General features: G+C 31.2%; 1 protein-coding gene across 6 annotated transcripts in view; it reads left to right on the forward strand.

Moving 5' to 3' along the window:
* The window catches only part of LOC129912382 (DNA-binding protein D-ETS-3), a 100,397-nt gene that overhangs the window by 18,713 nt on the left and 54,111 nt on the right, over window positions 1-27,573 (forward strand). For 4 of the 6 annotated variants that reach the window (XM_055990592.1, XM_055990591.1, XM_055990595.1 and 1 more), the window contains 4 exons: window positions 616-767; window positions 859-1,131; window positions 1,190-1,518; window positions 8,722-8,790. In XM_055990592.1, coding sequence (XP_055846567.1) covers window positions 763-767; window positions 859-1,131; window positions 1,190-1,518; window positions 8,722-8,790 — 676 coding nt within the window. In that variant the 5' untranslated portion in view covers window positions 616-762. The remainder of the gene's footprint in view (window positions 1-615; window positions 768-858; window positions 1,132-1,189; window positions 1,519-8,721; window positions 8,791-27,573) is intronic. The other 2 variants (XM_055990597.1, XM_055990596.1) reach the window with 1 other exon arrangement.

The raw sequence follows: 27,573 nt of genomic DNA on the forward strand, positions 1-27,573 counted from the left end.
TATAGCGAAACAGTGTGTACTTATATTTACCACTAAAATAACTGCAGGAATATTCAATTTTACATTTCAACAGACATTTTTCCTAAAACGGGTTGTTCTGAATATTTGGGATTATATGGGGAGGGTTCAGTTTTTTGTGTTTATATTTCGGGATATCAGTTTCAGGGAGAAACGAGATATAGATGCGATTTTATCAGACCGAAAGATCTAACGTCGTCGTTCTTTTAACCCTGGTTACAGTATACAGGCTCCACAAACATTAGGCGGGTAAAAGAGGGTTAGAGAAAATTGCATAAATCAAATCGCACTACTTCCGATGACAACCCGAATTTGAATGAATATTCATGCGAACTAAGGGGATGTTTTTCCAATGTTTTCTATGCGCCACGGATACCAACAACCAGCAGCGTTGGAAATCTCCATTACCAATAGAATATACCAGATAGCGCGGTTTATCATCGAGAACACACGTTACGGGTGCTCCGTTCCGTTTCGTGCACAATAGGGGGTGGATGGCTAAAGGGTTATATACCTACAGAAATATCTATACAACCAAAAGCGAACTCTCATAAATTTATTTAATTACCCTCGCACTCAATTATATATTGTTTTTAGAATGCAATTAGCTGAATATACTGTAGAATTTCCATAGAGAACAGAGTACAATTAGCACAAGTTATGGCAGAAGAACATCATCGGTGAAATCCACTGCACTGCGTCCAATGTTGTTTCAGTCCATCCTCAGCTCATGGAGCGGGTGAAATGAGGTGAAGCACATTATTTGCAAATTCTATATATTCCCAGTTTATACCGAACAACCCTCTAAAACCTCTTTTGGAATATTTTAACCTTTTACAGACTCAAGTGGACAAGTGGCAACAATTCTACGGCATCAGTTACGATGTACGAGAACTCTTGTTCCTACCAGACGGCACTGGACTTGAAACGAATTTCGCCCAGCTTAGCTCAAGTGAAGACCGAAGATTGCTTTGGATTGGGACAATGTTCGCCAGATTGGACATCATATCGATTCCATCAGTCCACATTCGAACAGCTGAAACAGAGTGTGGAAAAAGCGAAAGCAGCATTGCAAGACCGAACGAGCTTCTTTGGAGCGTCTAGTGCTTTTAGGTAAGTCAATTATATAGCTTCGGTAATGCTTGTATCATGAGTATCTTTTGGTTTGCAGTGACATTTATTCAACCCAACGACTGACAGATTCAATAGAATCATCTGCCGGTGCATCAAATGTTAATAATAGTAGTAGTACAAGTTGTATAGGATCTTCCGTCAATAATGCAGTTAGTTCAACAAGTTTAGCTTTAAATGGTGGCAATTGTACGACAACATCGGCAGCGACAGTTCAACGATATCGTCTGGATCCAGTGACACAACCAGCTGGATGTTCGCCATCATCCAATTCAATAGCTTCCGGGCCAGTGCCGCCGCCGCCGTCATCATCGACGTTGGCATCAGTTGCCACATTAGAAGGACCATCTGAGACAAAGTCAAGAACAGGTGAGTGCATTGTGGGGATATTTTTGTTTTTATTTATACGACACACGATATACTTGATTTATGGGGTCAATGTTATTGGGGGGAAATATTTTTTTTGGCAAGGAATCAGTTTTGTCTGAGCTGAATTGGCTTGAAAGTTGACACACCTCACAGGATTGTAAGGACTTTTTTTCAGAGGGAATTTTATGATATTTTTGCCAAAATTAAAGCCATCGATTTAATGCATTTCCGAATTATGTTGTCCTGTCATGATAGACATTCAATTACACGAAATAACCATGATCGATATGCCTTAAGACCCTTAGCTCTCCGGAGGTATAATTCATGTTAATGAATTCATAAATTTCCTCCTTAAAAAACCGTTTCGTTTTATAGTTTTCATCACTTTAAATGCTTGTTGCATTTTTATTTTCTCACAAAAAAAAAAAAAAAAATAAAAATTAAACCAAGACCTTGGAGTGTTCATGTACTGTAAAGTCCAAACCACCAGCACTAAACAGGCTTAGGAAAATTTATAATCACTCTGGAGGACACGATGATGATGGTGTACTTATCGTATATGGTGTTCATTTCGCCTAGGACATGTTGCCCGTTCGTGCAAATGTCTATGTAAATTGTTTAAATTTTATGCAACCAAAATAAAAAATCAATTTATAACTTTTGTCGTGCTGTTGTTATTTAAGGTACTTCCACCACCTCCCCACCCACTCTATTACTCTATGTTTTCTAAAAATGGACTATTTAAAATTGGTTCTTTATAGTCATGGTATGAACAGTTAAAAAAAAGAAAAATATTGTATAAGCCTAACGTTATTTTAGTATAGTTGGCCAAAAATTCCCGCCAGCCAGCCGGATGTAAAAGATTTGTTTTTCCGCCACGAAAAGATTCATCGTTCATTTCTACTTTTTGTTTTATTTTTTGTGTATTTTTTTGTTATTATTGTTGTTGGTGTTTTTTTTTTTTTTTTTGAAACTAGAATATTGTCTAGATGCAGTAAATGGGTTGACAGGTTTTGTTATTGCAACACAAATGACAGGTATTTTATATTCACGAGATATTTTTTTTTTAGTTTAGAAAAAAACTGAAACAAGTTAGAAAATAGTTCAATGGGATTTTTTTTTGGATTTTAATATTGTAAATAGTCACCCACGTTAGTTTACATTTATACAATTGGAATAATGTAGTTTGAGTGTTTTTTTCCCAATTTAATTAAAACAAAAATAGAATTCGGATGTTGACCATAAAAAGTAAAAAGCCATTTTTGAAGTTAGAATATAACATTGACCAAATAAAAAGAGAAATAGTCTGTAATACCGAATTCGGAAAATTTAAAAGAGAAGGGTCAACATTTGAAATTTCACTCGACTATGAACTGGCACAAAAACATCTACTGGATCTTTAGATAGCCACTGTTTTAAATATAACGAGATTTAATTTATAATTTAACTGATCATGTAATCCTAATGCCTAAGGTTTTATTTTAAACAAAAATGGTGTGATCTTAAAACTCACTTCCAATATTGCTTTTCAGACATTTTTCAGTTTCGTCGAAATCGATTTATTTTTTTTTTTCAATACATGTTTGTAGTACAATATGTCCGGTCAGTGGAGAATTTGGCCCTCCCAGAGGTGATAACGTTCCAATTTTTGTACATGTGGTGTTGATATTGACTCTTGAAAAACTGCAATTTTTTGACACCTGACCAAAAAAAAAATCACCCTTTTTTCGCCGAAGAAAAATGCATATAGCGAGCGATCATACGTTAACGAACTTATTCCGTAACTGCACGGTAAAAATTCTGGAGTATTTTTTAATACAGCTCTTGTATTAAAGCAATTTTCAATACAAAAAATATTACATTTTAATACTTCCAAAATATTAAAATAATTATTTTTAATCTTTTTTGAATTGAATTTCAATATTTTAGCATTGTATATATATTTCTACAAGGATTTAAGTATTAAGTTTACTACTTGTAATAAAAAAATTATTAGAAAATAATCTCCGTGGGTTAAATTCTAATTTTGTATTGAATTTTTAATATTTTTGTATTATATTTGAGTATATTGTATTACATTTTAATATAATTATACTACATTTTAATATAGTTGTATTAAAATATAATACAAATTTATTAAAAACTAATATAAAAAGTATTAAATTGTAATACGAGAATATTAAATTTTAAACAAACGTCAGCAGACTGTCACACATAATAAGGTAATATATTCCGAACGTTGTCAAAATTTGTTTGTCAAAAATGGGCACCAATCTGTCAGGTCGGCCTTTAATTTTTATATTTCAATCGCAGTAAACAGGAAATTTGTTTTTGTTTTAATTTATAAAATGCCATTTGAAAAAATTATAAATTAAAAAATAACAAATTTCCTTGTGTTTCTTCGCGAAAAATGGTGAATAATTGTTAACAAATAAGTGGTGTGCGTAGTTTTTCGGTTTTTGTGCGTTTTTTTGTCGGTAAATAAAAGACAAAAGATTTACGGTAGCTGACATTGGTCGCCAAATTGTCAAATTGTCCAAACTGACCAATGTCAGTTTGGAAAAAAAAAATGAAAAAAATCCATTGTTGCTTTAAGATTTCTTAAATCGCTCAAATATTTTAAAAATTCAATAAAAATGTCTTGAAAAAGACGTTTGTAATCATTGAATTTTCAAAATATTTTGCTTTTAGATTTCTTAAATTGCTCAAATATTTTTAAAATTCAATAAAAATGTCTTGAAAAAGACGTTTGTAATCATTGAATTTTCAAAATATTTTGAAAATTCAATGATTACAAACGTCTTTTTCAAGACATTTTTATTGAATTTTTAAAATGTTTGAGCGATTTAAGAAATCTAAAAGCAACTTATTGAGAACCACAACAAAGACTTTAAGAAAAGAAAAGTTTAAGTTAAGTATCTATTATAAATATATTATAATTTCTTACAACTAGTTTATTATTTTAGTCACACTTGAAACGTCGACGAAAAATAATTAGTTATCAAAAACGACCTATAGCCTACACAGAAAAACAAGTTAAGTTTTTGTATTATATTTTAATAAAATTCTTATTAGAAATTAATATGAAAAGATTAAATTTTAATATGCAATAATTGAAATTTAATACATTTGGTATTAAATTCTAATATAAACTGTATTATTTTTTAATACAACTTTATTACATTTTAATACATTTTTTATTAACTAAAAATATTTAATATTTGTCTTGTATTAAATTTTAATACATTTCTGGTGTAGACCTATATGTAACCCAAAAAGTATTAAAAAATACTCCAGAATTATTTATTTCTGAAGTTCGTTTCTAATGCAAATGGGTATTAATTAGATTAATTATAATAAAAAAAAATATTTAAAATTAGCTTTTAAAAAAACCACAAAAACATCATTTTAAATGTATTAAAGTAACGAGCTTTTGTTTTTTTTATAAATCGTAAAACCCGTTAAAGAAAAATAATTTTTTATTAGTACCTATTCATGCAGGCATGTTAAAAAATTTTCTTAAATTTTTCTCATTGTGAAGAATATTTTGAATCATACAAAAAAAAAAAAACAAGATTAAAACAATTCATCGATCAGTTTTCAAGAATATATTTTTCAAAAAGAATCAATTTTTCACACATCATATGTAGCTATTTTCGTTGAAATTAAAATGAAAAGTTATTTTGAATTGTCCAACATCCTTATACCAAGTATCGAGATCGATTTTTCAAGCTATACCATTTTTTTTTAGAGTACCTATAGTGTTTTTAAGAAAAGCAAATCGCCAGGTTAATGGCTATGTGAAGTTGGCACCACCAAATGCTAATTTTTTGTTTAAACCTGCCTGGTTCGATTGCCCAAGGTTAGCCTATCCTGGGCTCACCTCAAAAATCACAAAAAATGATTTTTTTTTTCAGTGTAAAAATTGTTGGTTTTGCACTGTGGTCCGTTTGCCCAACGTAAGCCCAGCATAGCCTAACTTTTTTCTTTATTCCAATATTTTTTCAAAAGATACTAAAAAAAATACTTTTTATTAATACCAGAATTCGAAAAAATTGTGCTTTTTTTCCTGGGAAAAATCATTAGTTTAAAACCGTGGTTTGTTTGCCCAAGGTTAGCCCAGGTTAGTCCAACTTTTATTTTCGCTATCCTACGCATATCTATGTTAAAAATTATAGAAGAATAAGTTTTTATTCACCACACAAAAAAGTACGCATACACCACAGTGACCTTTCAAATTTATAATTTAGACAAATTAAATTTACTGGTGAGGGCATTGTGCCTCAAATGTTATTTATTTGACGTAAAATTTTTACTTGATCAAATGTAGTCCATATAACATTTCTGTTAAATAGCTTAAGTTGATTTGTTTCATTTCATTTTAAAATCCACAAAATACAAATATTTTACAAGGGTAAAAATAATTGATTTTTTGGGTTTGCCATATTAACATAGAAAAGCTACATGCTTAGTAAAATCTATCCAAACATTTTTCAAAAGTTACAACAAATATAAAAATGGTGTGTGAAGTGATTTCTTTTTCAGTATACACGAATAGTACTTTTAAGACATTTCTCAACAAACCTCTCGGTAGTTTTAACAAATTACATCACTTTTTTTCGTTAGACCATCCTTAGTTAAAAAATTATGACAAACTACTTTTTTTCAAATTACCAACCTCTTAGAAATCTAAATTTGTTTTTTTTTTCAGTGTAAAAATTGTCCTTTTTACACTTTTTCTCAATTAACCATTCCAACAAATTACATCACTTTTTTTTTTGTATGCCCTCCCTTTCTTTCTGTTATATTTTTTTTAACTAAGCGTATAACTTAGCGAAAATAAAAATTGGGCTATCCTGCCTGGGCTAACCTTGGGTAAACAAACCACGGTTTTAAACTAACGATTTTTCACAGGAAAAAAGATCACAATTCTTTCGGGTTCTGATACGAAAAAAAGTTTTTTATTGTATCTATTGAACAAATTGTGGAATAAAAAAAAAATTGGTTTATCCTGGGCTAACAAACCACAGTGCAACCAACAATTTTTACACTGAATAAAAAAAAATATTTTTTTTCGATTTTTGAGGTGAAAGAAAAAAATCTTGAGTTATCCTGAGCTAACCTAGCGCAATCGAACCAGGCAGGTTTGAAGAAAAAAATTAGCATTTGGGATGCAACTTCACATAGGCCAGGTCATGAAATACATCAGTGATTCTAAAACCATTCCATTCCCTACACGTTCACAAATTGGGTCTTATCACACTGGATGTTAGTTTTAAGAGATTGATTATGTTTTGTTATGTTATGCTTTTGTTTGGAGCTAAATGACGCCTCCTCTTATAAAAAGAAGAGCAATTTTATACTAGAATCAATTTTTCTTTTGATGATGTACACAGCTAGAAATAATTGAATAATAAATTCTGATATGTATTAATTTTTGGAAAAGTCTCATCTTCATGTTTTTTTATTTGTAATTCCTATTTTAACTACCCTAATGTACGAACTTAACGATTGATTCAATAGTTAAATTTAGTTTTTTCGTATTTTGTCACTCGGAATTCTTTTTGGGATTTTGCATTTTGGGATTATGAAACTCTCTAATTGAAACCTGGAAAAAGGATAAATCATCTTTCTTATACCCACTTACATCAGAATAATATTAAAACTGTCCTCTTCCGGTTCTTTCTGGTTAGTTTATGCAAAATTGCACAACATAAAAAGAAACCTTCAGCCCAAAACATTTTATTCATACATTGCAATGATAGAAATAGAAATTCTTTTAAATGTAAACTGTAATTATACATCCCTTAGAATATACCTTTGTTAAAAGTAAAATATTTTTCTCTAAGGTTCTTGCTTTTTTCATTATTTTTTTTGAAAAAAAAGAAAAATTTTACATTTTTGGTTTGTTAACTCGTGTGCTTTGTCTTGGAAATGGATAAAACGAAGAAAACCATTATAATTGTAATGAAAAACTGGTAGAAGGTCTTCTATTCTCCACTCATCCACACACCCACCCACACCCTCCAACAATATGCTCTCAAAGGATTCTCTCATGCGTGCATCATTATAATACATCTATCTTTTGTATCCCCCAAGAGAAAAGAAGATTCTTCTCTCAAAAAATTCTCGCATGATGATGATGATGATGATGGTCGTCCTTATTTTCCTTTAACTTTTTATTCATACAGTTTTGACTTTTCTGCCTTTTGTGTCAAAGAATCGACCGTGCATTTCCGGTTTTCGTCGTATATACTCGTAGTATCCTCATCTGTGTTCATTTTCTAGTACTCGTTCTGGTTCTTCTTCTTATTTTTCGACCTAATGTCAAATTGTGAATACGAATATCCAAGAGAAAGGACCAAGTTTTTATCTCTTTGAAATTTTTCATTCACATATATTATGTGACTCTATATGTTGGTAAAACTGTCCTGGAACGGAAGTGAAATCCTTGCCTATTTATAGATGCGTAACTGGAGTTTTGTTCTCTGAACTTAATTTACTGTTATATTGTATTATGCTACTGTGCCTTGTAACTGTAATCATTATCCATAAATTCACTTATAGAATTCTGGTATATATCAGGAAATGCATCTCAAAAAAAGTTTGCACAGCGCGTGCAGATTTATAAAAGGAATTTTTTTTCTTTTATTTCAACGCAACAGTGAACGGCTGCCACTATTGTCCTGTCGCATGTCGAAACCGAAACATCTCAATATCCACGTTTAATTGAATGTTTCGAGTGTATTTACTCAAAACAAAAATTTACGCCAATTAAGAATCCTTCAATAACAAAAACGACAGAAAAAAAGAGGTCGCCACCCTAACCATTAACAGTCATGAATTCCAATCCAATCAACCCTTAGCGACCGAAAAAGTTGGTCGCATCCAAAAAATTTTACCTACCAATTGACTGCTTCGCGGTTGTGGGATTTTTTTAAATATTTTTTTGTGACTCTATCTTTCGGAAGAAGACCCTCTGCGAGAGTTGGTTACCAGAATTAATTGCAACGATGATGACAATGACAATGTTTGCAACAATAATTACCATCAGACACCATGAGCATGGGAAAGTCGTGATGTAAAACCGCATCGAAGCAGGAAGTGTGTATTCTGACCTTTTATTTTATATACGAAAATAAAAATACAAAAAATTTAAAAAATAAAATAAAGAAAAAAAATCATGAATTTATTTTTCAACAGAAAAGTCCTCGTCAGGATGTTCGACAACCCACGGATCTTCAGATAGAAGTTCGAGTAAATGTATATCAGGTGAGTTTTTCTTTTTGTTTAATTTTAAATAATTTAATTTAATTCACAACATTATTCCTGCATTAACTGATTGAATTTAAATCCCTTTGTGCTTTAACAAAAGCCATTACTACTTTTGTGTGCTTATTCCAAGAACAAAACCATTTTATAGCTTTTTGTTGGGATATTTTAACATCGAGGACACTCACCCTTGTCGAAATGAATTTTGTTCATAAATCATTCGAAGGGTTCTGCTGCTGTCGATTTAGGAAAATTGCTCTATGGGAAATCTTCGAAAAGAAAAAAAGATGGAAAAATCAATATTAATGTCGCCAAAGCGAGAATAGAATTTAATTTTTTTTTTGTTGGGTGAGAATGAGAAATTGAATTTATTTGAATGTTCTGATGTGGAACTTGGAAATACAGAACATTAGATTGCTGTTTGGGTTGGAAAACTTTTTTTTTGTTGTTTTACAAAGTAGTCTAATAAACCTTGTCTAACCTAAGAAAGCCATCATAAAATAGGTTTATTTAAATTTTAGATTTGTCTATAGCTCTTGGTTAAAGTGATATTTTGTATTTAGTGGATAAAGCACTAATATTCTGCTAATACCACCATAATTTATGGACCAGCACTGTCTAAAATTAAAAAAAAAGTGCAATACTTTGAGACATTTGAGTCCCCAAGGCTAAAGGAAATTTATTACTACTAGAAAGTTATCTCAATAGGTACTTAAATTAAAATTAATATTTGTGTTGAAAAAAACATTTTTGTTAAGTAGTTTTTTTTTTTTTTTTCAAATTTCATAAATCAAAACGGTATCCAAAGCTTTAAGGAAATGGGGGCAAACTCAACACAAAAATATTTAAAACCGCCTATAAATTTGCTTAATTAGTTGATATTATGATAAGATAGTTGATAAGTTGATAAGAACCCCGAAGTTGGAAATTGTCTTGTAAATTTCACGAAAGTAATAAACACTCCTTCAGCTTGCAGCCGAACGACTCAGAAATCGCTTCTTTTCTCATCCAAATATTTAAATAAAGATTTTTTTTCCTGCGGCAATTTCAAAAATACACTTAGGCCCAATTTATTGACTCTCCATTAAACTTAAATCGCCATTAAAAAAGGGAATTTTAAAATTAAAAACCAATTTCGTTTAATTCAGTCTCTTTTAAGGATTTTTTTGAAGTTTGGCATCATTAACTAATTGAGCATTAAATTTAAAAGTAGTTTTAGTTAAAACACCAAATTCGACCTTTTAAGAGGGATTTTTAGAGCTAATGGAGGTTTTAAACAGAATTTCTATTTATTCACTCTCCATTAGTGTCAAATGTCATTTCATTTATTTTTTTTATTTGAATTATTATTTTATTTGAAAAATGTCAAATGAGCTAAAGAATTATTAAAAAAAACATCACAATTATGAAAAAAGTCCAGACTAGAATTTTTTGTAGGTATACCCACATGCATTTGTACCATAAAAAAGAACAAAATTCAAAGAAATTAATGCATTTCTTGTCTACTTAAATTAAGTTTAAATTTAAGTTGTTATTTGACACCGATGGAAAAAATTAAAAATTTCACTTAACTCCTTCTTCTTCTCATGGTTTCAATTGTAGGTTGTAGCATTCTTTGGTTACCACTGGTATATCGTTAATCTCTTGCATTTTCTGGCGTTTTCAGCTGCAAAATACTTATGGGTCATAGTTTTTTGGTTTTTCTTCCAATTCAAATCTATTTGATTTGACAAAATTGTAGCTTTTGACAGATTATTTTTCAAACAAAATAAAAAATCCCTAGGATATTTTTAACAGAGTTTTAAATTTAAAGTTTCCATTTAAAGTAAGGACTTTAACTAAAGAAGAGTGAATTAAATGAATTTTTAATGATGTATACTTAAAGGCGACAATAGTTTAACGAGGCCGTTAACTAAAGCGATAAATTTCAAAATTTAATGGAGGCTCAATAAATTGGCCCTTAGTACCGAACGAAGTAATTTTGAACTGCCAAATATAAACACCGGCAAATGATTATCTCCACACAGTTCACAAAATCAAGAATGCCATTTGATTTCTTGTATAAAAAAAGACTTTTTAGAAAAAAATTCTAAAATCGTTAGAGCCGTTTTTTTTTTTTAATAAAATGCACGACTTGCTCTTGTAGTTCAAAGTATCTTTATCTTAAACATCTCGATGAAACTTAATGATCGGATGCAGTGTGGAGTGCTTCTCCTGAAAGCACTATGGATGTCAGTACGAAAATCATCGATAAAATAAACTGCCTCAATGTATTCCTTATCAAACACTGAAAACCTTTTATTTCAATACCTTCTAATTCTAGAAAAAAAAAAATAGAAAAAAACTACCTTTTTACCTATCAAATTTTTATTTTCTTGGCTGATTTCGATAGCTTTGCCATTATCAAAGATCATAATACCCTGGTGGTTCAGGGAAATAAGTTCCTAGAAACTAAATACACTGAGGGACTTGGTTTTCACTTAGTTCTTAGGTCTCGCCTCCATTAGAAATATTTATTATAGACATTATGTCAAATTAATTAATTTTTGATCCTGAGTACCGAAACAAATCATTAAAATTGCAAAAAATTGCAGAAATTTTGTTATTATATAATTTTTTGTATACCTACCTTGTTTATAACATACATATTTCTTTTGTATAAAACTAAGCAAATAAACATGGATCAATGTCCTGCCATACGTAGCATTAAACAAATAAATAAAAATAATAGGTCAAAAAAAAAAAAAAAACAGGGTAATAAGGATCTAAGACGTTCACGGGTTTTTGTTGGAGGAATCGTTCAATGGGTTATAAAAGAAGATAAAATCACGGAGTGCTATTAAATGAGAGGGTGGAAACTGAAGATAGGGGTGCAAAAGCCCCCTTTTTTGTTTTTTTTACTTGCTCTATAGGGCAAGTATTGGTTTCGTGTAGAAAAAAAAAATCGAGGTTTTAATCAAAACCAACATTACGATGATGGAGAAGATCAAAAAAGTGGTTTTCGTCATGCCGTCCGTCGGTCTGTGCGTCTGTGCGTGTGTGCGTCTGTGCGTCCATCTGTACATCGAGCTAGGGCCTAAACGGATGGATGGATTTGCTTGAAACTTGGTACAGATGATTTTTACGTAATTCCCTAGACCCGTTTTTTTTATTTTTTTAATATCTCCATTTTAACCCATACCTCCCATATAACGTTTTCGAGGTATTGCAAATTTCTCGAAAACGGCTCTAACGATTTTGATCAAATTTGGTGTGCGGAATACTCTTATTGATTCCAACAAAACTGCGTTTTTAGTTTTTCTCAAAAAATGCGGAGAATGGAAATATGGCGTTGCCGTTTTTCGAAAATTGACATATTTTTTAAGTTCATATATTTTATCAAAGCATTAGTTATTTTATTTAAAATTTACAGAGATCATTAGTAATAATTCCTATGCCTTCTTGTTTTCCTAGAAAATTGAAAAATAGAAAAACTACTTTCTTTATCAGGCTCATTCATTTATTTTGAAAACAATTGATTTAAATAACACAAACCTAAATATTTAAATTAATTGTATAATTATAGCTTTCGAAAAAAATATTGCTCATAACTGAAAGTGTTGCCGTTGTTTTTTAATAGAATTTTTTGATTTTAAGTATTTTAATGTAGGTACATTTTTGAAAGACAAGGCAACTTAATGACCTGTTTTTACAAAAAAAAAATTGTCTTCAATTCTTCCTTTAAAGGAAAAAATAATTAATGGGAGTTAACCTTTGCGTTTTTAATTTAAACGTTAAAATATAAATAAATCGATGTAAGAGTTGAGTAAAGAAATGAGAGAGAAACTATGGTAGACTGAAAATAATCTCCTAGTAATGTAATTCCAAATTTGTATCTGATTTGTACAAATGGGATGTTTCTTTGCCGCAAAAATTTCAATTAAATAATTTTACTCGTGCGTTTTGTTATATGGGAAAGTTCATTATAAGATTTTTAGAGAGCCAAAAAAAAAACAAAAGAATTTTCTTCTTGGTACTTAAATTCCAAGGTTTCCAAATTTTTAACTTTGAAATATAATTTACACTTGGTTTTTGTAATGTTAGGCTTGACTTTCAGTGGCAACATAATGCATTTACCTAATACCTACCTTATAAAATTTATAAAACTAAATTATTAAATTTCAAACATAACAAAACAAGAGTTTTTGGAATTCCAAAACTAAATACATACTTGTTTTAAGACCTTGACATGCTATAGAAATTCTAACGCTAAATTAACTGAACCAATGGTTTTTATATTAAAAAAAAAAATATATAGATAGATATGGAATCGGCTAACGCGGTAGTCGATACATAACAATCGAAATCGACAATTTTGCTTCATAAGTTGTCGGTTTTGACTTTCAACTATCGACTATGGCACAAACGGATTCCATCCACGTATTTTTAGAGTACGTCAACTTTTAAAAGTGGCATAAAATATAATTGAGGAGTGACTTTTCAATATCAATCATCTATTCTAAACACCAATATAAAAATAAATAAATAATAATAATCACCAAACAAATAAAATAATAGCTTTAAGAAGATAGGTATAGAACATATTGTGCTTAGTAAGAAATTAAATTAATTATATTATTAATACCTATAATTTAAGTTTTAAATGATATCTCTATGCTCTATCTGCATTATTAATCAACAATAGCAATAAAATGATAATCTATTGCACTCATCAAACCATAACACCCTTTTTTTTTGCTTTAATATGTACATACTTCAAATCATCAATCAATGCAACAAATCAATTAACGAATCTCCTCCTTCTCACACCAGAAATAAAAAAGTTCTCATGCGATCACTTGAATATGCGAGAGTAATAAATCCTCGATAATACGGAAGTCCGCTTTGGAATGATAAATTTATCTACTTGTATAACACTCTGCCCCTTCTCAATACCATATTGTTCTCGAGAACACTTAACGAGAGCTAATCTCTAATCACCTATAAACATTGGCCAGCTATCTATCTATCTATGACTTCTATATTATCAAAGCCACTTCAGTGGGAAATTGTGTAAACAATAAATTACCTTTTCGAATGAAATGACGTGCATGATGATGAACCAAATGAAACCAAACCAAGACCATCATCAGCCAACCCCTCCAACAACCCCTTGATGTTTTCAAAACAACATCGCAGATTTTCATTATACTCGTTAAGTACTCGAAAGTTAATCCTATTATGCGTGTGTGTCTAGGATGATGTCCTTTTTTCATCCCTTCTCATCATAATTTTTTTCTTTTCGTGTAGAGATTTTGGGATCTGTGTAAACTTGTAGCGCATATAAATGAATACAATGAAGCTAATCGACGCATAAAGCAGCTTCAAAGACTCAACCCCATAGCTTCGCAGAACTTTCCCATGAGGCTGACAATTAATAAAATACCAATGCGAAAAAAAATATAAATCCATTTTAGAATGAGAGCTACTACCAGAGAGGGTCTGGTACAAAGATCTATATGAATAAAACTTAAATTAACTATCATAGTCAATGGGCCAGCACCAGCAACAAACATCCACCAACGAGCTAGCTCTGAAGGGTGACTTGAAGGGGTCGAATTTTTATGGTGCACAACTTCCGGCACCATGTCGATATGGCACACGCTAGCTAGTCATTTCGTTATTACGCTGATCACTGATTCAATCGACGACATGATTTATGACAGAGCTATAAGTTCATAAAGAGTGGACCAGACCTAGAGCAACCACGACGACGAGAACTATAAGAAGTGAAATGAACTGCGAAAGACCGTGAATCCAAAATATTTACACACAAATTCAATGACTGTGTCTATTTTGTGTCGCTGTGTTTTATTTTGGGGAAAAGTGTGTGAGCCAAAAGTTTTTAAGTAAAGTTGCCTTGTAACCGGACACAGGGGCTGAAAGATCTCGTTGTCATGGTCCATAAATTCCGGTCAAACATTTTTACTTGGACTTAATATTTTGACTTGACCATTTTATGGTAACATATTTGAAAACGCAAGCAATTTTTCGAAATCAGCGGGAAGGATAATCTTGAAAAACTAATTGTTTTCCGTTGCGCGGGGAAATATTATTTTACGCGTTACACCATGAAGGTTAAGATGTTATTAATGATGGCTCGTAGCGAGTTAACACTTGGCCGCTTTGCCATGATTATAGAAAAAATCACAGAACAGTATAATAACAGTACAGTTTTTAACAGAAACCAAGAAACTTTTAAAATAACTGTTAGTTATTAAATTTCCGTCGTATCTTAATTTAGGGCCTGTTAACCCAATGTACTTTCTACTTTTAAGGACATTTACAGTAGGTACAACTGCTTAAAAATCCACTTTGACACTATTGCATATTGATAAACCCACGTTAAAAATTTGAGAAGAAAATCATGTGTGTTAGTTTGGAAACAGAATATAAAAATGTATTCCATAAGATCGGACAGTGCATCCCTTATGATTCCCAATTGGTTTTCTAAATAAAACCATCCCGAATTTTGAAAAAAATTAAACTTTTCCAAAATTGAAACCCCTATTTTGGGTTGTAAAAAATAACATAAATACAAAAAAAATAGTGTTTCTGCAAGCCTGCTAGGTCCTCTAACAGGGACCTTTTATATCTAAAAAAGGTTGAGGGATAGTTCTACGTTTTCTGACCCTACGTTTTTTCTTATCCATCATTATTCACTAATTACAATTATCAATTACAAGCGGAATTGTTTCTGTTAAAGTTTGCTTTACAGAAAATTTTTAATTACCTATACTAGTCTAACTTTTTTAACATGCTTGAAAAGATGCTTGACAAATATGATGTGCTTAGCAGTGGCGTATTGAGGGGGGGGCTCAGGGGGCTCAAGCCCCCCCCAAGCCTGCAAAATCATGTCATTATTTGGCTGATTTCATCATAATCTACATGATTAACTGAGACTTGTTCGTAAATCTTGGAGATCTAGAGGCAGCTCAGATGATCGAGCCCCCTCCAAGTTCTGAAATGGCTGTTTGTGTTTGTTTGAGTAAGAGCCTTAGCTGACGTTGAGGGTTGGGATAATTTTTTCGGATTTTAGTCCAATTCAGAATTCTTCAAATATTTTTTTAGTATTTTGACGTCGAACTACCTACATCACCGTTAAATTTTGCAAAACTTCTTTTGCAATCTCAAAAAGCCGTATTTTATCGTCTTTAGTATATTTACTTTTTTTCAAAAATAATATTTTTCTCAAAGATATTGGAAATAGACATTTTTGATATCTCAAAATCTTAGTGGTCAACATAGCTAATGGTTTTTTTAAGCAAATTCCGGTTTGTGCTTCTGATTTGGATTAAAAAAGGAACATATTATGAAAAAGTATATAATTTCGGACTAGACATCAAAAAGAATTTCATTGAAAACACTGGCACACAAAATAATAAAAGTGTCATGTACCAGGAACCAGACCTATCTTTCTATATGTTTTTGGGCCCGCTGAATCCGAATTTCAAGTCCGTTTTGCCCGTTTACCCTCCAGTTTTGAGAAAAATGTAAAAAAAGGCACAAAACTTCTTTTTTTTGAGTTTTTTGCATTTTACTCAAAACTGGAGGGTGACAGGGGCAAACGGACTTGAAATTCGATTCAGCGTGCCCAAAAACTTTAAGAAAGATAGGTCTGGTTCCTGGTACATGACACTTTTTTTTATTTTGTGTGCCGGTGAAATTAGTTTATGAGACTTTCACGTTCTGCATTGGACTTTTTGAGCATTCACTTGTCCATAGGGCAATGATTTGTTCGGCATTTTTTCATTCATTTAGATTTTCTGATCCAATTCAGTTCACTTTGTTTTTGTTCTTGAATTTGATGCCTTTTTCAGTGAATCTGCAAATTTTGGACACAATATTATCGAAACTTATATTTTGATTGTTTTGTAATGTTTATTTGGTGTTAAATTAATACAAAAAGCATAAAACACATGAGTAATGAAATATCATAATTCATCACTGCCTCTGTGTTTGCAACCTCATTGCTTTAAACTCTACCCAACAAATTTTTCTTTGAAAATTTGCAATAATATCGCCCATGTTCTGCATTTCACTTACATACATATTTAATATGTCTCCCATAATGTGACTTCTTCTTATATTTTCTTTTAAATTCTGCTTTTTTTCCATTAAAGTTGCCAATAAAATTGCATCCATGTTCAAAGTAGCAGTAATTTTACTTTAGAAACAAAATAAAATTGGATGATCCTTTAGTTTTGACAGTTCGAAGCATTTTCGAAGTTTTCGAAATCGACCAAAGGTCAATTTCACGTGAAATTGAAAAGTGATTTCAATTCACTCTCGGTCGAATTGCGGAACATGGGCGTTTATATCGAAAAAAGTGATGAGTATAGATCAAAAACTAGACGTCATAGGAATAAAAGTGTTTTTTTTTTAAGATGACTGAACACCTCGCTGTTTGTGTAAAAGGTTTGCGATACAAGATTTAAAAAAAAAAAACACTATTTTGAATGTAAAAAAAAAAGACAGTAGTACGAAATTGTCGAAAGCAGTAAAATGCTACAATACCACTTTCAGTACCGCAGCACAGCGCTTTTCTCTTGATCAAAGAAGAATAAAAATGAGAGAAAAAAAAAATTAAAAAATTTTTTCAGCCCCCCCCAAATTTTTTTCTGGATACGCCACTGGTGCTTAGGTATATCATAATACCCTAATTTAGAACTAATTAATGTCCATCCACCGTGGAATTTCGGAAAAAAAAACAATGCAACCTTAATGTACACTTACGTATTTCACATTTTTTTAAGGGATTGTTTTTGTTTATTTCTGACAGACAGACATTTAAAGTCAAAATTTACTCTCATGTACATTCCATCACTCCTCAGTTAACTACATTAGCCTTAAAATTGAAAAAGTAGTAGGTACCAAAGTGAAAATAATTCAAACTTATATTAAAAAAATGCAGAAAGCTAAGATTTTGGTTTAAGGTTTTCACAAATTAATTGAGCAAGCGAGAGCAAAAATAATTTTACTTTTGCACTTTTCGCTCATTTGGGGATTTTTGGAGCCAGTGAGAGAAAAAATTATTTATTGGAGATTTTGTCCATTGGGTGTCTTTGCCCATAGAGATTTTACCAATTGGCTCAAACATTTTCTAGAGATTTTATCCAATTAAGATTTTTTTTAAGATTGTCTATATTTCCCAAAAAAAAAACATTTAAATCGGAAGATTGGTAACTTAAAAATTAGTGTTCCAATAAATTGAAATTTCTTTCTCGAGTAAAAAAAATCATAACTTCCACAATTTCTAACTGATCCAAATGAAACGACGTACACCAGGGACCAAATGCATGAATTCTTAGCAGAAATTAAAAAAAAATTGGGGGGAATAATACAAAACAGCGTGGCTGGGTCACAAATGTATGGAGAAATTTTTTTTGCTGATTTTTTTACGGGCACAGTGATGAAAAGGTGCCAAACTGTAAATAGAACAATAATACAAAGTTTGGCTATAATCAGACTTTATCTTCTGCCTCCGGTTGCCCAGCCAAGTTCTCTATGAACTTTGGTCCTACACTCTTAGGAAACAACTCAAGCCGCTTTCGAACCATTCTAACTTTTGTTTCAATAATGTCAAACATTTCAAACTCCTTTTATTTGTTAACATAGTCCAAATCAAGCTCCTCCTTGAGCTACGTAGGACTAGTAGTTTCTGAGAAAAAGGCTTTCAAAAATCGCAAAAAGAGCAGCTGATTTACTCACTAAGATACTAACTAACAAGTGATAAAAATTATGGCAAACTTCTAGTTTTCATAGAAACTTGTTATGGTCATGGATCTTGAAGTACGTACAAAGAAAAAAATTGAAAAATTGAGATTTTACATTCAGGGGGCGTGGTAACCACCCATTTTGGTAGAATTAATATCATTTATTAAAAAGTATACTTCTGAATACCCTAAAACCTTGAAACTTGGTAGAATTGTAGTTAATGCAAAGGAAACATATTCAAACTTCAGATTTTCACCTTGGAGGGTATCCCCTTAAAAATAATAAAAGAAATATTTAATGTTTCATAAATTAATTAACAAGTCTTAGAAAAATGTAGTTTTGGTTTTTTTTAATTTCTCAAAAACGACAAAACATTTTTGCATCCGGTTTTCTGATTAAAAACAAATAAGAGCATTAATACAGTAAAATAAGGAGAAAAAAGGGGTAAATCTCGGAATGAATGTTAGAAAAATCTCATGTCCGCTTGTCGCGATTTCAAGGTCAAATCGCGAAATGGAGATTTTCAAAATTAGCAAAAATAGGCTATGGTATTATATACACATATGATACATGATTTCAAGGTATTTTTTAATGCTGATTCCAAAAAATCTGAAATCAAGGCAATCTGAAGTCTCTGGAAAAAGTTACACCTGTTTTTCATCTGTCAACTCATATTATTATAACAGTTGCAAACTTGCTGCCGAAAAACCCTTAAAAGTTATGGTAGATGGACCAAATTTTGCATGAAGATTTTAGAAACCATCATTATTAAAAATCAAAACAATCCATTACAAAAAATATATATACCTACGAAATAATGGTATTTTTTGATGGAGGGGCAAATTTTAGGATATGCACTAAAGAAGATTCTTGTTCATCTTAGGAGTAAGTGCTAATAGGCTAATTTTTTCATTTTAATCTTTGTTTGGATATTCTTTAACTACCCTCAAAAATCTAAAAAAATCTAATGTCCGCAAGTCCTAATTTTCTTGGTTTGAAGATAAGGTGCAGATTTGAAAAAATTGAAAAACTACTCTTCAGATATTTGTGTCAGATCAACATGAATAAGGTACATTACTTTTCAGGGATGGTCATATTTGTGGGTTTTGTTGGAATCAGCGTTAAAAAATACCTTGAAATGATATGGGTTATGTTGGTATACATATAAGAATCTAAAGTTTTCTTATTATTTTTTTTAAATCTGCACCCAACTTAGTTTAACCTGGAAAATTAGAACTTGCGGACATGAGATTTTTTAGATTTTTGACATAAGTTAAAGAATATCCAAACAAATATAGAAACAAAAAAATTAGCCTATTAGCACTAATTTCAAGATTGTACCAGGATGTTTTTTAGTGCGCATCCCAAAATTTCCCCTTTTCTCAAAAAATACCGTTTTGTTATAGATATAAATGTTTTTTTGCATTGCATTGTTTTGATTCCTAATAATAATGGATATGAAAATCCTTCATGCAAAATTTGGTTCCGCTACCATTACTTTTAAGGGTTTTTCGGTAGTAAGTTAGCAACTGTTATAATAATATGAGTTGACAGATGAAAAACAGGTATAACTTTTTTCAGAGACGTCAGATTGCCTTGATTTTAGATTTTTTGGAATCAGCATTAAAAAATACCTTGAAATCATGTATCATATGTGTATATAATACCATAGCCTATTTTTGCTAATTTTGAAAATCTCCATTTCGCGATTTGACCTTGAAATCGCGACAAGCGGACATGAGATTTTTCTAGACTTTTGAGATATGTTATAGAATGGCAAAAGGAAGATATTGAGCAAAAAAAATTTCTACTAACATTCATTCCGAGGTTAAACCCTTATTTGACTGGATTACATTGAATTTTGAAAACTTAAATACATAGTACTTAGGCCCATTTGCTCATACGGATCATAAATTTAAATCTTAGCTAGGTCGAACATAGCACTTATGTTTTACTTAGTTTATTTCGAGTTGCTAAAAAATATTTATTTTCAACCTAGCAATGATTTACTTTCATGCGAGAAATCGCTGAGAGCTTCAAATCAAATTGTCAAATCGACACAAACGTCAATTAATTTAAATTTTTTTTGAACAATTCACGTAAAATAATTAAAGAAGTTTTGTTAATCTGTCTATTTTTATTGAAGAAATAATGAATAATAGTGGAAGCGGTAAAATAAATGGTGTTTAATTCAATAAAAGCAAATTATTAATTTGAAAGATTATTTTTGTGTATGTATTTGTGTGTCCTTGTGTTTGTTTGTATTGTGTGTGAAAATTTTGACAACAAAATGATAAAATTTATATACGAATTTGTGCGGCGAATTGTACCATCTGCTAATGGTTAACACGTATAAAGTAAGTTAACCGTTCTTAAACTTATAATTATTGTTCACTTTACACCCAAAATCATTTTTAAAGGGTGTTTTTTTTTCTTTTTTTCGCAGTTAAAATTGCTTAAGTAGAACATAAAACCCTTATGATCTACTATTTCCTCATCCTAAATTATGTTAAACTTAGGCCCATTTGCTCATACTAGTCATAAATTCTAATCTTAGCTAGGTCGAACATAGTTCTTTAGTTCTACTTAGTTTATTCTACGTTTCTAAAAAATATTTAGGTTGATCCTAGCAATGATATACTTTCATGATATAAATAGCTGAGAACTTCAAATTTAATTGTCACATCGAAATAAATGTCAATTAATTAAATCAGTTTTTGAGCAATTTAGCAGTTAGAATACATTTTTTTTTATATTTTAACATTTGTGGAATTTTATTGCAAGAAAAAAGCCTAAAATAGAGAAAGTGACCAAAAATATGTGATAAATCTGATTCTAAAAAATGTGTTCATGTGAATGTATTTGATCTGTAAATGTGTTTGTGTGTCAAAATATGTTTTGAAAATATGAAAAAAAAAAAATGATGAATAGTGCTTAAAAATTTTGTGCGGGAAATTAAACCATTTTCTGATGATAAGGGGGTATGAAAATAAGTTAATTATTATTAGACTAATAAATTGCTCTTTATTTTGCAACCAAGATAATTTTTTAAGGAATATTACTTCTTTTTCTCTCAATTAATAATGCTTAAAAGTAACATAAAATCCTTAAGTTCTACTATTTCTTCCCCCTAAGTTATGTTAAACTTAGAGGAATTTATGACACAATTTGAAGTTCTTGCAAACCGCTATGAAGAACTTAAGGGTTTATGTTTCACATAAATATTTAAGACTCGTTTCAGCAAATGGGCCTTAGTCAGATTTAGGGGTTCCTTTTAAGTTCGTGCAAACCGGTATGTGAAACTTAGGCCTTTATGATTTACTTAAATATTTAAGACTCGTTTCAGCAAATGGGCCTTAATCACATAAAATTTAAAAAAAAAATTAGTTCGCAAATTTAAACATTTTTTTTTTCAAAATTTTGATTTTGAAAATTAATTTTTCAAAAACTTTTTTATAAAACAGATTTATTTGAAAGCAAAATAAAAAAGAGATTTTGGGCTCAACAAAAAGGTATAACATGTTGTTGTAAGTATAACGGTTAATTTTTAATAATATTTTTTCATAATTAAATCATTTTTTTTAGAAAATTGCCCTTCTTGGCTAAGCGGGGGCGAATATTAACCCCCTCCAAAACGATTTTTTTCTTGTCCTGACCCAACCTACACGCTTAAGCTTTTTGGCAAATCCTCTTGAATAAGCTTGTATAAGAAATGAGATCATAATAAATTATGCAAAGCGTATGTGGTTTTTAGGCAAAAATCAGCTTTTTTCAAAAATGAAACCACAATCCGGAGGCACTTAGGCTTAAAATAATTAAATGAAATTTTACTTATAAGCTAACCGACCCATTTAGCACCTTTTAATCGCTGAGCCTTTTTGAAAATCCAAAAAATTGTATTATGGCCCACCCTACTGTACAGTTAAATACCCAAACTATGCAAACACGTGATAATTTTGATAATACTGTTTGCAAATTGACCACTTCGTTTTTTGAACTTGTGCATAGTGGGAAGTGATTTTATCAGCTGCGATTTAATCGAAAAAACGAACAAGTGTTCGAGTCAAATTTTTGGTAGTGCTTTAATTTTTACAATTTTTTTTTAAATGGATTTTACCCCCACAGGTTTGTTAACGATATTTATGTAAAATTATAATTCTGTGTGGTTAAATAAAATGTTCTTGAATTTTTGAAAGTTGAGTGTTGTTCTAGGGAAAAAAAAATTTGTTTTTCCTTTTTTTCATCTAAAGTTCTATTTATGATCAGATCAATTCATATCTTCGAAGTTAGCAGTGGCGTACGTTGAGTCGCCGGGGCCCCGGGGTAAGACTAAATTTTGGGGCCCCTTTGATATTTGGGGGCCCCTTAGTTACAAAAAAAAAAATACGTATACTCCATACATTTTTTTTTTTTGTATGGCTTATTTATTTTTGGGTTTATTTTAATGTTTTAATATGTTCGTAATGCACTTTGCTATACTGACTTAAAATGTCTCTCATAAAAGTAGTAAACACTTGTACTAGGGCCCCTAAAATTAAATATTTAGAGACCCCTAAAATAAAATTTTTTTTAGCTTAGAATTGATAGTTCTTGGGGCCTCTGTTCTGAAGTAATAAATACATATTTTATTTTCCATCATCAGGCCGCTGAAAAATTATTTTTAGAGCCTCAAATTGAATTGCTTAGAGGCCCCTAAAATATAATATAATTTTTTTGGAGCCAAGAATTAATACATAGGTATTGGGGCCTCTGTTCTGAAGTAATATTCGGAATGCCACCAATAACGTAATGTTTTTATTTTGGGCCCTGATGTATTTATGTTGGGGCCCCTAAATTTATATTTAATTTTCCATTTGATTGTTTTGAACCACTTTTGAAGATCCTCAAATAATATTTTTTTGCTTTTTTAGGGCCCCTAATGTACCTATTATTTGTGGTGGCAAAGATTTTTCAAGTAATATTTTTTGGGGCCCTAAGATAAAATTATAATTTTTCTTTTAAAAAAGCAGTTTATTTTTTTTTGGGGCCCCTGGGGTAACTTTTTTTAAAATCAATATAATATATTGTGTGGCTACCAATGCATTATACATTACACTGAATGACATAATTTGTCTCCCTGGTTACTTCGTAACTCAATTTATGCTAACAGTTTCCTTCTCTGCATTGTCTCCAGTGGGGGCCCTGGGGCGGTCGGGGGCCCCGGGGCACCGCCCCGCTTGCCCCAAGGGAATGTACGCCCCTGGAAGTTAGTCTTATTTGTTAGTATATCATGTGTTCTTGTGGGAATGTCAATTAAAAGCTGCGCATATTTGCGCTTTTTAGAAAGTTCGCTTCTCGAGTGGGCTAGGGACTTAAAAAAATTATGTTTTTTATCTGTTTCTATTTTTTTTTTAATTTTTTGTAGGATCAGGTTCAAATGATAGTTTTATTACGAGGCGAACATTATTTGAGCATAATGAGGTATTCAGGCGATGTCATGGCAACAATTCAATCTTCAAATTTGAAGGATTCATTTAAAAAAAAATTTTGCTTTAAAACATAAAATATTATTATTATATACATATAAACACTATCAGTCTTATTTATAAGATTTCACTAAACAGCTCTTCATAGTTATGCAACGCATACAACTTTATGTAACCTTTATGCAACGTTACATAAATTTTCATTTATAAAACATTTTCTTATCTATTATAGTTATGCTAGGGTTGTGCCCAAATAAGTTCTAAAACTGGAAAATTAGTACTTTTAATCACGACAAACAACTCCATCTGTCGATAAAATAACTCCATCTGCTCCGAAAATAAACAAAATATTAAAAAAAAAAAAAACAAAAACGTGAGCTAAAGTTCTTGATGTCATACCTATAAGGAAGAAAATCTCTAAAAAAAACAATACATTTTATCACTTGATAACAAATTGTTCACATGAAAATATTTATAACCCAAAAAAATTACACCAATAAAAAAGATATATGTATGCAGGTACTTGAATCTATTTCTATGTAAAAAAAAAACAAAAGATGCAAAAAGAAAAAGAATAGAGAATACAAATGTAGGTATTCACTGCGGGCAAAAGTTAGTTAGGAAAAAATCTGCAAAAAAACACAATTTCTTATTTTTTGTTCAAATTATTCATTACAAATTAATCAAATGCCAAAAATTAGTTCTTCAATAAAAAAAAAAATATACAAATCATTGCTCTTTTCTTTTTTTTATGTGATGTTCAAATGACATTTGAGAAAAAATTATTCTTATTCAGGCTCTAAACAACCTAAAAACGCGTTTAGCTTATACAACCTCTATACAACGTTGCATAAATTTTATAAATAGCAATTTTCTGTTAAAAGACATTATAAAGAGTGTGTAGTGTTAAGCACTGTCTATACTACGTTTATAAATTAGGCTGTGTGGTCCACGTTATAAGGCAAAAAAATAAACCATATAATTCATTACTACATTCATGCTACAGACATCTATACCAACATATGCTGAAAGTATTAGCTCCCAAAAATAAAAAGGAAGAGGGCGCTCATCAGCTTTGAAATATTAGACATTGTTACCCTTAATATCTGATTATATCGTAATAGGACTTGGCTTAGAGTTGAAATTTGGCTTAAATATGATAAGCACTCATGCTTCTGACAACCAAGTTAATGATTTTCATGTTTCTTTGGTTTTGAGTCATTCATATTTCATTGATTAATTTTGTTTTGTTTTAACTTTAAGCAAAAAATACTTACAGACGAATTTAAATGAACAAAAAAAATCTGTGAAAACATCACTTAACTAATGTTTTTTATGAAAGAAAAAACATTTCATGAAAAACTTGACCACGTCACAACTTAATTCACTGTATAAATAAAAAAAAAAAGTAATTTACTGGGCATGAGCACCTAGCTAGAACAGCATCTGAGGAAAAACTTGGACCCTATTGAGCGCCCACTTACACTTCACCTAAAAAGCTGAAATTTCACGTGAGTAATACAAAACACATATGCAACCAATTTTTGAGTGGGGAACAACGGAAATGTAAAAACCAAAAAATTGGACCACCCTACTGTATATACATATGTATGTATGTGCTTTTTATTCATTTTCCAACAGTTTATTACCATAAATTAATTACTGCCAAGAATTCATGCATTTGGTCCCTGTTTTAAATGGATTTAAATTAACAACAATTCAAAATCGAAAAAAAAAAATCAAATAAATTGGATAATTAGCTACCTACTAACAAACTCAAGAAAATCAATTTTAGTAACAACGCGCATAATGTCTTTGAAAAATAACTAAAAGAACTTCGAAATTTAAAAATGTGGATCTCAGGTGCTAGATCCACTGGAATTTCGCTTTTAATGCAACAAATAATATTTTGCTCATTCCAGTTGTACATGCCCTCACCCCCGCAATTTTGTACTTGAGTTATCTAGTTGTCTTGCCCTTGTACAAGATACTTAAACTACGACAACAATTTCGTATCTGTGTGAGAAAATATCTAATCTTTTAATAAATACCTTCATCAAACTTGCTATGTCCATGTGCAATTAAATATTCCGGTTTTCTCTCAGATTCTTAACTTAAGCCTAAAAATCAGGAAAACTACAGTTCCTATGCATGTTTATATGCACAGTCATTAAAAAACATATGCTTAACATTTTTATTGCCTTGCTTACAATACACAATAGTGTCATAATTCTATTTCAAAATCTCCAATTACCACCGTGCGACTGAAGTGAGCAATAAGGTTCCGGAATCAATATTTCCCTAACTTTTTTTTCCCATAGCTCAAAACATACATAAATACAAAAAAAAATGAAGTTATCAAACCCACCCCAGCACTTAACTCCCACAGAACAACAAACAAACAATTAACACACTCAACGGTGACGGAGAGCTACTGTAAAGCAATATCCAGGTTATCATCTCTCAATGATCACCAAAGCCATTCCGAGGAGTGTCAAACCAAAGCCAGGTTATAGGACATCAGAACGAAAGATACAGGAACTAAATTGCAACCAAAACCAAAGTGAAACCGAATCGCCGCGGAATACAAAGTTCACGTGTCAAGCTATAAATAACTGGTCGCTCGTTAAATTGACTTTTGTCTAAAATTACGAACACACTTTCGGAACTAACTTCCCACGGCCCTGCAATGTGTCGTAGGTAAGGTTAGGTATCTATCTATCGAGTCGAGTATCTTTTATTGAGAGGACAGTGACAATGACAATATGCTACATGCAAAGGCAAACCAACCCTCTCAATAAAAACTATCTATATCGCACAAGCACAAAGCTAAAGCGCAATATTGTCTTTCTATAGTATACCACTGTATGGTGCGGTGTGGTGCGACGTGACATACAACCCCAAGGGTATAAACAATTTGACATTTGATTTGACTTTTTCAACCCTCTTCTGGTATTTTCTGTGATGATTTCTGACCGAGAGTTGATTTTTAGGAAACGATTTCGTCAGAGTTAGAAATTCAATTCATAAATAAAGTGGTCCATAATATTTATAATTTGCACCGCCTCTCAATCAAGGACTCAAGGCATCTGTTTCGTCTTGCAACATACACATCACACATTTGCCCTTGTTTTATTTATTTTAAATTTAAATTCTCTCAAATTTTCGAAATGAGAAAATTTGACGCCTGCTGTGAATGCATCCGAAGCTATGGATGGAAGGATAAATGTGCCCATCTTTTCGTATCCTTATATTCCAAATCGCGAAACGTTCTCGCAATCCACCCACATAACTTAATTTCCGGAAAGGACTATATCTATAGAACTGTGCGTATGTTTGTTTGCGCTATTATTACTACGTGGCAAGAGTTTTTCCGCTCTAAGAATTCTCCTCTAGCCTTTTATGCTTTTTATTTCATTCCCTCATCAAGGAGACATCATTATCACCATCAGAAGCAGCATCATCATCATTGCTGTAATCTGTTCCAAAGAGTAACCATCATCCATCCAGCCCTCCTCTTTGGGATTTGATAGGTGGTAGATGTGTGTTGGAGGACTTTGCG

Source organism: Episyrphus balteatus, chromosome 2 (assembly GCF_945859705.1).
Source record: "Episyrphus balteatus chromosome 2, idEpiBalt1.1, whole genome shotgun sequence".
Taxonomy (NCBI): domain Eukaryota; kingdom Metazoa; phylum Arthropoda; class Insecta; order Diptera; family Syrphidae; genus Episyrphus; species Episyrphus balteatus.